We start from the raw sequence: 14,825 nt of genomic DNA on the forward strand, positions 1-14,825 counted from the left end.
GTTGTGTATTGCTATGCCAAATCTTAGAAAAATCAATACTTCCTCATACGAAGTCAGATTTAGGCGTTCTTTTTATGCACGCTCTCGGTTTGATGTATACTACAACTTTTATTTAGATCTATAAGGCTAAAAGGTAGTTTATCAAAACTTCACTTTTTACATTACGCGGTGCCATGCCGATTTTGCCGTAAAACTTTGACATACCATAACTTCTTCGTTATAATTCGGATTTCAGCGTTCTTTATATGTACGGAACCCTTGTGACATATACTATATCTTGGTTAAGATTATTCATTCAAAATAATCTTCCATCAAAAAGTCATTTTTGACGGTTATTGTCTCTAATTTGACTAGCCTGAATCTGTGGGCGTTACATCATCTCTAATCTACCAATCTTTTCCCATCATAATTATAAGTATAAAATACGTATACATTTTAAATCGAATAAAACTTGTATATTTTGTTCATCCAGCATAGATATCAAGAACACATATAATATGCACATATAACACGTAATTTATATTAAATACTTCATATCTATGTATAAGATGAAAGTAACTATGCAGTCACTTGTTAAAGTGATGATTCCAAACTCGGACAACGCTTCTCTTTTAACAATTCAATTTTCATTCGCCGAAACCTAATATCATTACCACAAAGCAACAAAATAATCACTTTAAGTTTCTTCTCAGCATGGTCGAACCTTTGCTGCATGTTAAGGACATCCACCCTGGAATGAAGGTAATCTTGACCCATATCCTCCTTCATACGCCGACTTGACCTTGTTTCTCATCTATCTTTCCGCCACATTCACAAAAGATCGTGTGCAAATCGTTCAAGTTAAGCCCGTCTGTTGAGCTTATGGATTTTATAGTATGTGGTGATGGTGATAGGGTAGGATCCATGGAAGACCGTGGAGGGAGAAAGGGAGTATTGTCGAATGGTTGTCGGCTAGTGTTTGGTCGAAAATGATAACGATATTTTAGGGTTTTGTCAGGAAGATTCTTCTATTATATACCAGGGGATCACTTGAACCCTTAGGGCCCAAGCAAGTCAACTCGTTGTTGAGTCGCTGACGTGTCATCCAAGTTGTGTGAGTTGACTCTATAACTGAGTTGAGTGGTGACCATGCAAGGAAACCGGTTAAATTAGGTCAAAATCCCTAATTAGCCGGTGAAATGTGAATTCATACCCTTATAAAGCCAAAAAAATAAGAATAAGAATGTTTTCCCAAAAATATTATACGAACCAAATGTTTAATACCTCTGTAGTTGCCATATTTTTCATTATCACATTTGTTATTACATATCAATATCACAATGTTAGATCATCACAACACCGCTCAGCTTCCCCATATTTATTTCATACATATCGGTATCACATTGCTAAAATCTCTACTCCTTAAACATCTTGACTATGTCTAGGATAATGTTAAAAAAGTTTGCTAGCGACTTTACTTTATCCTCCCGTACCAATAGGAAATTGATCTCTTTCTACGACTTTGTTCATTCTCATTATCCTCAAACGCATTCTTCACGTTCTTGCTATTGATCATCACAAATAAACCTTATATAAGTTTGACGATTTCTTTTGAATCCTTCAACATTCCTATCCCTCACAAACGAAGGTCCTAGTTAAATAAATTATGAAAATAACTTAACCTATTTCCTCTCAATATCCTCACCAATCACTATAACTTGGACATTAGATATAGAAATTATTAATTAGATAATAAGATAATAATTTGCCCCACTTCCTATTAAGATCCAATATATAAGTTATAAATTAGACAATTCATAAACAGTTTTATATTAAAAGTCCAATCACCCCCTTAATACATTGTCTATTATCGCAAGACGACTTTATGAGACTTCCTCATCATATAATCAAACTTTCATTTCTCTTCTGCCTGACTCTTACGTATAGACGATAGACAGCAACACACCACCACACCACCGACGATACTTTACCCATAACTTTACACTTAACTCCCCTCAAGATTCACCTAATTCCACACAACCCCTCGCCTTTATACCAAACCCCTGTTTACCACTGTCGTACACACCACCATTTCTCCCGACCACCATGAAAATATAAATCAGAAGCAAACTTAGAGAGAGAAATAACACCAATAAGAGAGAGAAACATACACACATACTCTTTCTCTCTCTCACACACATACACACATAGACGCTTGACCTCCCTTCCAAGCAAATCAAAATCCCTTTTTCCTACTTGAAGAAGACGGGTTCCCTCGCCATAATCGCCGGCTAGACACCAACCGGAAAAAATGGCGTCCACACGAAAGTGTCTTACTATGCTGTTTGTATTGAGTCAACTCGCTGCGGCTGCATTGTCTGGGAAACCCACCAACGCGACCACGCAAATCAACTCCAATTCTGTACTGGTGGCGCTACTTGATTCCCATTACACCGAACTGGCGGAGCTGGTGGAGAAGGCGCTCTTATTGCAGACGCTTGAAGAAGCTGTTTCGAATCATAATATCACCATTTTTGCTCCGAGAAATGAAGCTCTGGAGCGGGAACTTGACCCGGAATTCAAACGGTTTTTACTTGAACCTCGGAATCTTCAGTCTCTTCAAACGCTTCTCCTCCACCACATCGTTCCGAGTCGACTAGGTCAGTCTGAGTGGCCGGAAAAGTCAACACGTCACGACACACTCTCGGCGGAACCCATACATCTCTCCAATTTGGATTCTATGAAGCTCGCCGGCAATGCGGAGGTTGTTCGTGTAGACGACGTTTTCCGACCCGATGGAATTATTCACGGAATTAGTCGTTTGTTGATCCCCAAATCCGTACAGCAGGATTTCAACAACCGTCGGAGCTTACGTGCCATTTCCGCCGTTAAACCGGAGGGTGCACCAGAGGTGGATCCGAGAACAAACAGACTGAAGAAACCGGCACCTCCGGTTCCCGCTGGATCGTCTCCGGTGCTACCAATTTACTACGCCATGGCGCCCGGTCCGTCGTTGGCACCCGCTCCCGCTCCCGGACCTGGCGGTCCACGCCACCACTTCGACGGTGAGAGCCAGGTGAAGGATTTCATCCACACGCTGCTGCACTACGGCGGGTAAATCTAAACCCACAATTCGATCATGTTAACTGTTAATCATCAAAAATCACAACTTATTTCCAAAACTCAACACGATTGCTCTTAATTGGTGTATATAGATACAACGAGATGGCTGACATTTTGGTGAATTTAACGAATTTGGCAACGGAAATGGGGAAACTAGTGTCGGAGGGATACGTATTAACCGTTCTAGCACCTAACGACGAAGCAATGGCGAAATTGACCGCCGATCAACTGGCGGAGCCTGGTGCGCCGGAGAGGATCATGTACTACCATATCGTGCCGGAGTACCAAACTGAAGAAAGCATGTATAATGCTGTTAGAAGGTTCGGGAAGATTCGATACGATACTCTTCACGTTCCTCATAAGGTGGTGGCTCAGGAAGCCGATGGGTCGGTGAAATTCGGCGACGACGAGGAAACGGCGTATCTGTTCGATCCTGATATTTACACCGACGGCAGAATATCGGTTCAGGGTATTGATGGGGTTTTGTTTCCGGCATCGGAGAAGACAGAAATCACAAAAACCGTCGATCATGTTCAAGCCACACCCAAATCTCGTAGAGGTACGCTGGAAACCTCTTCTTGCATTACATTTTCTTGTTTTATCCTTTCTTGCCGGAAAAAATGGTGGTTTAATTTTGCATACATTTTACGTTGATTCATTAGTTATCTTTTTACCTAATTACACATGATGCCAACAAACATTTCAATCAACCTATTTCTTCAAAAGAATCAAAATCACTGTTCTTACTTCTTTAGACTTGTTTTGTCGGTGAGTCAATGAGGGGCAAAATCGACATTTTGCTAATCTGTACTGGTGGCCCGTGATGAATAACACCTTTTAATTATTATGATGTTAAAGAACATCATAAATGAGGTAGTGAAATTTCAAGGTTGAATTACATGAAAAATGTTTACATTATTACTATTTATAATTTATCGATTTTTCCTGAAATTCAATCAAATAGATCCAACAAACTTAACCATATTTTTACAAAATAATTTAAAATCCGAGTTAATAAAATAATGAAATATCTTATATTTTTTTAGCAATTATTATAATTAGGGATTGTTATATATATAATTCGGTTAGATTCAGACAATTTAATATTACAGTTAAAAGCCTTTGTCTAATTCATAGTTGTATTTGATTCAATTATACATTCTAGTGAATTTTCTTTAGAAGATAAGAAGAAAAAATTTGACCTTTTTTTTTTTGTTTTGCTCAATTTTTGATCACAAAATTTGTTTCATAAAGTTAATATATTTGTTTGTTTTAAAATTTACTTATTTGACCCGTTAAAAACCAAATATAAAACAAAATTGATTCATTTTCTAATAAATTGTTGAAACTGACATTTCTATGATATTGTAAATATTATAATTTCAAAGCGATAAATGAAGTACTAACTTCTCCAATGGTTGTGTGATTGTCCATCTGTTAGTTTACTTGTTGTCATACTTTAATTCTACATTTGAAACCTTTTTAAATATATGAAGTCAATATAAATATATTAATTTTTTTTTATGCATGATCAATTATTGCATCAAAAGGTACAAGTATTATAAATACTAAAAGGATGTTAAACACGTAAAAGTATAAATAAAATTTATGATTTTGTCATGTACGACCTTGACAAATTAATTAATATTCAATTTATACATTTGGTAAAGTTTTCGCATATTTTTAGTTGCATACCTAAAAAAAAAGATATAAATTATATGTTTATGTTTCTATATTTATACTATTAGATACCAATCTTCTCATAAATGTTTCATTATACTTGCCTACCTAACATTGCCTCTTTGTGCCTAACTCACTAATTATGTTATAGTTAATTTGGTTAAATTATACAAATAATATAATTAATTAGCTTATAAGAAATATATGTTGATAAATCTATTTCTTCAAATATTTTAGTTTTTACCACCCTAACTTTAACTGTATTACTGAAGGGCAATATAGGTATTTGAAATTAATCAATACTCTTACCATTTCAATGGGAAAAATAAAAACATAGCTTTTGGTACTTGTAATGTACAACATTTCTCAGCCACAGACAAAACAACCTTTAGTGTTACAAGAAGGATTCTTGTCTAAGTTTCTATATCATTAATCATGATGCATCTACCATGAACACAACTAAAACATTATGTCATGGTGGTGTTTTGTTTTGTTTCAGTAATAAATAAATAATACTTCTTGTGAGGTCCATTATTTAATGATGATGTACATCTATATATTTTGATATAAACATATATATGAGCTGGAGTGTGTTTCTTTTTGCAAATTGCAAAATTAGTGGTTTGTATCGGAATAGAGCTAAAAGCAAGAAACAACGATATATTTTTAGTTATTTGTTTATACTAGTATTTAAAAAAAATACATACAATTATTGCAATGAATAACCAATCCACAAGTAGTCGGTATATTAAAGGGCTCTTTGATATGCCGACTCGGTCAAATTCAACAAACCCCTTGCTTTTGCTCGGTTGACTTTTTTTTTTTTATTTTTTTTTTACCATTATTGTAATTGATAGAATTTTTAAAATTATTGTTTTAAAAGGAAATAAAATTCTATGTAATTTTGCCACGTTGGCAGGGTTATCACTTCCGCTAAACAACACACTGAAACTTCAAATCGAAACTAACATATAAATCCAAGACCCCAACTCCTCCTTGGTGTAGTAGTTGTCCTCTTTGAGACCCTACTCACTGCTGAAACTAACTTGTACTCTATGCTCATTCACTTGTACATGTATGGTCAATCTATTTATCCTTCCACTTTCTTGACATCGAAATTCATGAGTAGGCATGTTGCATGTTCCACACTTTACGCATCAAACATGTTTTATAGCTTAAAAACGAAAAGGGTATTTCATCTTTATTTTGATGGTATGTATACTCATGTGCTTTTAAAAATATTTAAAGAATCCAAAGTGTATTATTACACATACATTAGTCATCAATATTTTATATCTTTATACGTGCATTTACAATTGTAATGTAGTTAGCCATATGATCGGATCTTCTCCTGCTTTTTGACATCTTCAGAATCATGTTGTCAGTAAAAGCATTCAATCTCACTAATTATAGTATTTGTCAGTTTTCCGCTCCTTGTTTTTTTATATTTAGCAATTCGTTAATCTTCATATATTTTATTTATTAAATTGAATTATTCTATAATATGTAATAATAATACTCACATATATAGTGCACTGGATTAGTCATATCTATATCTATATTAAATAAATAAAAAAAGGTACTTATGTTTATGGTGTGCAACGACGTGTTAAATGTTAACCATAATTAATTATTATTTTAAGTAGCAATTAACTGTTGTCAGTAGTCGTTACGGAATAACATGAAGTTATGAAGCTGTTTTATTTTTTGAATGAAGTTAATTAAACTATATGTAGCTAATGATGAACTAATTATTTATTAATTATTAATTAACCTATACTTAATTAACCAAAAGAAATAATATATTATTATTATATGCAGGGAAATTGGTCGAGGTAGCATGTCAAGTGCTTGGGACATTTGGGCAAGATTCCCGGTTCACCACGTGCCACTAGAATTCTCCCTTTCATTCATCACTTACACTTCATCTGATCTGCCAATCAAAAGGTTCAAAAACTCTCTTCTCAAATCTTGTTATTATTATTATTTTATATATATAATTTCATGATTGGTTTTATTTATATTTATAATTTATAAATGATAATATATATCGCAAAAGTTTTCTTCAAATGAATTGTGGTGTAGTTTAGTTTCTTGGATTTCTATCATAGAGATAGGTCAACTCAACCATATATATAGTCATCTTTAATAATGGGAAATTTCGGATGATCTGTCACAAATTGCAAATGAAGATAGAAAATGACATTAATGAACTTAGATATTTCTTAATTTTTAATTAATTAGGTATAAAAAGGTTCATGAATCTTTTGTTGTTACCTCTCTTTCAAATTTCTATTCAGGTGTTGTATATTGCTTACCTAAAAAAGATAAAAGAGAAGGCAATAACAAAAGTTTTCTCTTATTGATTGAAGTTATATGTCACATCTACTCCTAGGCCGAATTGCTCAAATGGTTTTACCAAAAAAAGTTTGAATTTGAATTTTATATTTATGTTTATACAACGTTCATTATGGGAAATAGATTAATAAATGGATATTTTCGAAAATAAAACCAATTTCTCCTAATTAAACGAGTCATTAATTCCTACAGTATTTGTTTTTTTCTTTTCTTTTTTCATCACAGGGAATGTATAAAGACTTGAAAGGACATGTGAGATACAGTTATGGTATGCATCAAACTCCATGCTTTCTTTTTTTGTGGGGGTGTTAGTGGGTTGTTATTTGTGTTTGTTTAATGTGTAAGCTCTTTTATTTGATAAAAGAAAAGGGTATAATAGTCATTCTCCATTGGTAGTTGGAGATGGCAATCAAAGAATATTTTTTTTGTATTATTATTTTGTGCATAGTGAAATAAATAAAGGATTGGATGGTGGTAAGGTGAGTTGTCTAACGTCTATTTGTATTGTTTGTTGCAAGTGTTGCGTCTAAGTTGTTTAATCACATTAAAATGTGGAAAGATATAAAATAAAGAAAAGGAAAAAGGTACAAAAGAATTTGGTATGTGATGGTCATCTTGAGTCGTGCGTAAGTAAAGTAGGAATCTTAATCGATAAGTAACTTGTTTATAGACAAATTAAATCTACATAAGGGTTCATATACAATAAAACATACAAACATATATCATGGAAAATTTGAATTTTCATGGATGAATATAATGTGTGCATGCTATGTTATGTGCAATGCATGCCACATCCCATCTTTGTCATGGTTAGGTCCAATTTTTCATAATCAAACCCAATCATCATCTTTTCTAAGATTCCATGCTAGGCTAAGTAACCACCATATCATCACAATGAAGGATGTCTCCTTTTATCTATCCAACATGTCTTGTTAGTATATACCACATTGGTGCGACACAGTCCAATAAATATCTATATATGTTGGGTATTTCTTCTCTGCACAACAACTCTTTTGGAAAGTAATATAGGACTCCACATGTGTTTACATGGTATCATATAATTGACATCTTGCACCCCCATGGTTCAACACATCCATGTTTATCCAAATCGAGCCTCCTACTCCGATGTTAGTGTTAATGTATCCCACAACGGTGCGACACGGTCCAATAAATGTCTATATATGTTAGGTCTCCTTTCTCTCAACAAAGACTATTTTGGGGAATTAATATGAGATTCCACATATGTTTACATGCCTCAACACATATATTGGGAAGTTACTTGTGGAGTGGGCTTACTCACATTAGTTCTAACTATCCGATTATTAAAAATCTAAAATGCTTAGTTGTCATGGGGCATCCTTCGGGCTTGCCCACGTTAGTTCCAACTATTTGGTTATCAATAATCTAGAATACTAAGTTGTCATAGGACATTCTTCTCCAACGATTCACTAACCCCACCCTCACTGGATGCCAATACCGTATGTGTCATCATAATCATGTATACCCCTAATCTCATGCCAATTGTATGATCGCAACATACCATAAATACACAACAGACAAACATGATCTAGATTTTTCTATTAATATTAGTTTTATGGATTCTAAAAAATCACAACATCCAAATTGTTCATTTACAATCAATTCAAATGTAAGAAAGTAGTAGGATCATAACGTCTATCATGGATTAGAGTACATAAATAATGCAATTTTTGTTAGTGTATTTGCATGATCATACAATAAGCACAACATTGCCAACTATTCTATTTTGGGTCGTACAAAAAGGAAAATGTAACTTTCTAAAAATACTAAGTAAAAATTTTTATTTTTAAATCAACCCAAATCATCAATCATTCATCTCAAATTCTCAAAGTATGTCAAGACAGAAAATAGTTATCAGAGTACAAACCTATAATCTTAAAATGTTGGACACGGGTGGATGCACTGCGATCAGACTGAACCTTTTCCCTTTGAACCAAAAGTATCTAAAAACATTTAAACACAAATCGTAAGCACAAAGCTTAGTGACTTTCCCAAAATACTACATACCATACAAGCAACGAACCCCGCCCAATGAGTATAATGGGCATCGCCCTAACTCGCATAACGAGCCCCGTCCAACATACACAACATGCAAGTATCACATAGAAAACTAGCATCCTACAAACATAATCCGGTGGGCTGATATTGGTGCCTTTGACCCACGAGTACAATGTAGTGACTCACCTTAGTCCGATGATAAACAATCACACACAAGCTGCTGTTACAACGACTCCTCACACTGAACACATTTAAACCAACCCTAATCATTATTTAGGGTAATAACCCACAAATAAAGGTCTAAATCATAATCTCTCTTACAAAGGGTAAAAGACCATTTTACCCTTCCTACTATGGACCCAACTAAGCATGACCCAATGCCCAAGGCCCAAAGGGCTTCAGGTGAGTACGCCATGTGTACACCGTGCATACGCCCAACGTACTAGGAATTCATTGAAAAGGGACACGGGCTAAACCCGTTACGCCGTACGTACCTAGAGGGTATGCCCAACGTACTCGTCAGCTGCTCAAAATTGTTATTAAGCTTTTAATGCTTAAAGACCTTTTATCTAACTCGAAGATCTTAGTCTTGGGAAAGTCTTAATTTATAAAGTTGACTACTTTAAGCTTTTGTATGGCTTAATAGAGCCCAAAACCAAACCCTAAGTCCCTAACACTCTCAAACAACCTCAATGTAACGCTCTAAAAATTCCAACCAATTTTAACTTTTCAAAAACAACCCAATTTCATAAAGTTATTACAAAAAGGTTTTCAATACATTTATTATCAGAGTATTTCCCAGAACCACATCATAAACACATAAAACATGAGGAGCGGTACGATCACGCCTTTGCCTTGCCACGGTCTCCTGAAGTACCTGAAACATTTAAACCACAACTGTAAGCCCGAAAGCTTAGTGAGATACCCCCAAAATACCAACCACATATACCATACACATAACATGCCATATCGCAACAGAACGCAGAACAACCATGCACTCCGGGTCTACTGTGTGACTGGTCCACCGCACCGGCCTACAGTCCACCTGGTCCACCCTCCGAGTCTAGCCATATACATCGAGTCTACAGTGTGATTGGTCCACCCGCATCGGGCCTTCAATCCACCTGGTCCACTCTCTGAGTCTACAGTATGACTGGTCCGCCGCACCGGGCCTTTAGTCGGCCTGGTCCACTATCCGAGCTTCGGCACGTCTGGTCCGCCCTCTTGGGGCCTACAGTCTATCCGGACCGCTCGCTGGGCCTTCGGGATAACCGGTCCGCCCTGGGTATGTTGGCCTACAGCACAAAGCAGGACCCGCCTCAACCCAACCCCAGTCAAACAACCATGTGCACATAAACATATAATCATATAACAATTCACAACAAATCAACCAATCTAGCAGATCACATACGTAGCACATCCCTACCAGGATCCTGACCTAACTGGTCACTAACATAGCATCATCCTATAAATCAGGATACCGACCCTAACCAGGTCTCTAACATATACCATCCTAACTACCAGGATGCAAACATAACAAAACAATAACATAACAAACAACTACCCGGATTTCCATCCGATAAAAGGGCCGACCTTGGTGCCGTAGACCCTGTTGATATAGTGAGGATAACTCACCTCGCAACTGCCAAAACTCTGAACTGAAGAAGCAGATGCCCAAACCACCGCCTCACCAAGAATCCCGAACTATCCAAAGTAGCAAAATAACCATTAGCCCAAGCACAATATCCTTCCAAGGGTAAATTGACCATTTACCCTTAACCCAAACTGGTCCACGACTAAGGCCCATAATCAAAATATGAAAGGCCTAACACTAGGTAAGCTCTTGAGCCCACTAATGGCCCAATTTGCTACATTGGGCCCATTCTCCTTATTGGGCCTTACCCTAATCCCAACACCCATACTTGGACCATCTTCCCTGACTCCTGATGGCCCACTAAGGCCCAAAGACTCAAAGTCCAAAGCGCAGCCCACACCGAGGCCCAAATACTCAAGGCCCAACTGGTAGCGTTACGCGGGGCGTAACTCAACGTACGCTTAGCATACCAGCTCCATGACGAGTACGTTGGGCGTACCTGCACGTACGCTAAGCGTAGTGCTCTGTTAAGTCATTTCCTCATTAAGTGCTTACTACTCCATTCCAAGGGCTACAAACTCAGATCCAAGTCTTATTTCACGACTTAAACCATAAAGTCACTGACTTGGTGACTTAATATGGCTCAAACCAACTTAAACTTCCAAAATGATCTTCTTCGTCCCACAAGAGAACTAGATCTCATGCATGGGCTTAATAGAACCCCCAAAGGTTGGAACTTTACTGCTTATGGGACTCATATGACTCTAAGGGAGGCAACCCTGGTCTTAGAAATGAGCTTAACTCAGCAAGACCCAATCTTGGGACCAAAAGGTCCATAAACTTGTACTAGAGGAGATCTAAGAGATTAGACATCAAGATCAGAACTTTATACCTCAAAAGGGCCTCAGAAGATGATGTCTTTCCAGATCTACAAGCTCCAGCCACTCAACTCCTTCTTTGACAACTTCCTCTTTCTTCTTTTAGGCTCTCCTTTGCCAAAACAAGCTTTCCAAGGTCAAACACACCCAACAAAGGAGGTGGGACGACTATCTAGGGTTTCTGAGGATAAGAGAGTGTTTATGGAGGCTAGGGTTGGAACCATAATGTTTCTTTTATAGTGGATGTCCCAAAAATTAGGGTTTAATGGCGCTGGGCGTAACTCTAGTACGCTGGGCGTACGCGTCCTGGTACCCGCGATCACTCACCCTACTATGTTGGGCGTAACCCAGCTTACGTTGGGCGTACCCACGCATGCCCCCAAACGCATGCATGGTCTTTTTCATCACTTTTCTCCATTATTTTCAATAAATGTCAATATCTTTAAAATATCATAACTTCTTCATTCTAGATCCGTTTCCGACGAACTTTATATGCACGGAAAGGTGGCGAGAAGATCTATGCTTCTAGCAACACACCCCGATCCGAAACCTTCCCGAATAATAACCCATTGCTCATGAAAGCCCGAAACGCCCTTACTCTTGATCTCGGGAACCCATAAATAGATATTTCAAGAACAAGGCGTTACACTCAAACTCTTGCATGAGTGAGAAATAACATCAAAGACTCCATTTTTGTGGCTCAAGATCCTCAGAAACATCATAAAGTAACTAACGTGAACTCTAGAGTAGCTTATACTCACAAGAGCCAACCCTTAGGACCAAACATGCCAAAACCTTAAGCTAAATCTAGATCTATGCAAAAGAATCATAAAGGTTGAGACTTTATACCTCCAGAAGGATAAGGATGATCAAGATGAACAAAGTGTAACAACCCAAAAATACGGTCCAAAAATTTCGTTCCTATTGAAGGAAAACTCACCTATCAAGCTGACTGCTGAAAAATCGTGCGAGGGTATCTCTAATGGTTGCTCCAACGACTCCACGACTATTATAACTACAATAAACAGTTAGTCAAAAATTGAGAATCCTTTTAAGGGTAAAATAACTATTTTACCCCTTGATCTAATTTGGACCATGACCTAGGCCCAATCCCTTCTAGTCTTTCCAAACTCACTAATGGCCCACTAAAGGCCCAATTTTTTAAATTGGGCCCAACTCCTCAAATGGGCTTTCCTCCTAAGCCCAAACATGTCCCTGGTCCATTATCTGACTCCTGGTGGCCCATTTCGGCCCAATATCTGTTAAGCCCAATGATTGGCCCAAACCGAGGCCCAAATGTCGCAAAGCCCAAAGTCTGAGGGTACACTGAGCGTACTCTTCTGTATGCTACGCATACAACTTGCATGACTTGTATGCTGCACGTACTGGCGTGTACGCCCATCGTACTACTATGTTAAGACATTTTCTTCAAAACCTCTTAATCCCTTAAGACACTAAGTCCAAATTACAGATCTGAGTCCAAGGATCCGTCTTGACCCATAAATTCGATTACTTGGTGGCTTGCAACCCACCAAGTGAGATCAAACTTGGAAAATAGAAACTAACTTCATGGAAATGGCTAGATCTCATGCATGGTTACAAATAGACCCTAAAGATTGAAACTTTACTGCTTATGGGACACATTTAGCTCTAAGGGTGGCAACCCTAAGCCTAAATACTAAGTTTCACCATAAAAATCCATTCTTTGGTCCTAAAAATGTCCAAAGCTCCATAAACCTAGATCTAATCATTTATGAGGAAGGTTGGAAGCTTTATACCTCCTATTGGTGCCAAAAGGTGAGGTAATCTCACATCCTTGAGCTCAAGATACTCAAGTTCTTCTTCTCAAACTTCCCTTCTCTTCTTCCAAGCTCTACTTCACCAAAACAAGCTTTAAAAGGCCAAACAAACACAAGAACGGAGTAAGAGAGGGTAGTTAGGGTTTCTGAGAATGAGGGGCTTGTAAGGAGGCTAGAGTTTCTGCCATAATATGATATTTATATGGCTTAAACCCTAAAAAATAGGGTTTTGGAATCTACTCACGTACGCTACGCATATTCCTTGGTACGCTGTGCGTATGTGCATGCATCCCCCGTATCCAATACGTCTCTACGCCTCGCATACACCAAGGCTACGCCCAGCGTACGACTTATGGGCGGCCCAAGTCCTCGGCCCACTTACTAAAGGTTCACTCCATTAGTCCTTCTATATACACTTAACCCAACAATTAATTAAGAATATTTAATAATTATTACCTCAAATGACGGTCGTTACACAAAGTCTTGATCTACAAGCTATGGGCTCCAAGCACACCTTCCAAGATCTCCTTCTTCGCTATAACACACCAAAAGTCACATAAAAGCTTGAGATTCTCACAAATGAAGCTAGGGTTTCATGGAGGCTGAGAGAGAAGGTGGTGACTGATGATAAGAAGGGTTTCCAAGGGGTTAAGGTCTTTAAATAGGGTCCAAGACCCAAAAATTAGGGTTTGCCTTTGCCTTGAATACGGCCCGACGTACTCAAAAGAAATCGCGACCAAGTTTAATGATTTACGCCCCTCGTAACTCTCAATTACGACCATCGTAATGGACTTTCATGCAAAATAATTAAGTATTTAAAACTTAAAGAATTTACCTGGGAACTGGGCATTACATAAAAAGTGAATGAATAATATGGTTGTTATCTAGTATTAATTGACCACTTATAATATTTACAATATGAGTTATAATATGAAATCATTTAAAAAAGCAGATCACGTTAAAAAGAATATTAGATTGGCATTGTAAAGGCTAATCTTAAACTCTTTAGACAAAGAAAGGAAGTCTATAAGGGCTTGGATTATCCTTGGCATTAGCATGAAAAAAGCATGTGATCCTTTAGTTGGAAAACCCTAGAAGCTCCATGTTTAGGGATATGATATTGTCTTTCCGCCAACTTTTGTGTCTCCACAACCATGATTTCGGAAAAGGGTTTTTTTTTAGAGTTTTTCATGTTCCAAAATTGTTAGAAGGTTAAAATAAGGTAAATGAGAAGATTTAAGTGTGAGGGAATAAAATTCTTAAATTCAAAAACTTAGATTTGGCCTTGATTTGACTTGGTCGAGGTCAAATATGTTAAGAAACTATTTGTACAGGATTTAAGGTAGAAAAATCATAATTTATTAGGTTAAATTAAAC

At 37.1% G+C, this 14,825-nt stretch overlaps 1 protein-coding gene across 1 annotated transcript; it reads left to right on the top strand.

Annotated features, from left to right (window-relative positions):
- The first annotated feature begins 1,914 nt into the window (after nt 1-1,914).
- LOC145076927 (fasciclin-like arabinogalactan protein 17) lies at nt 1,915-7,618 on the top strand. The gene is made up of 4 exons (XM_079022718.1): nt 1,915-3,093; nt 3,195-3,661; nt 6,604-6,729; nt 7,366-7,618. Exons 1-3 carry the CDS (start codon nt 2,291-2,293, stop codon nt 6,675-6,677), a joined length of 1,344 nt encoding a protein of 447 aa, XP_078878844.1. The 5' UTR covers nt 1,915-2,290; the 3' UTR covers nt 6,678-6,729; nt 7,366-7,618.
- Nucleotides 7,619-14,825: the final 7,207 nt, after the last annotated feature.

The sequence above is a fragment of the Lactuca serriola genome, chromosome 9 (assembly GCF_051521515.1).
Source record: "Lactuca serriola cultivar US96UC23 chromosome 9, Lser_US96UC23_V15, whole genome shotgun sequence".
In the NCBI taxonomy this organism is placed as follows: Eukaryota; Viridiplantae; Streptophyta; class Magnoliopsida; order Asterales; family Asteraceae; genus Lactuca; species Lactuca serriola.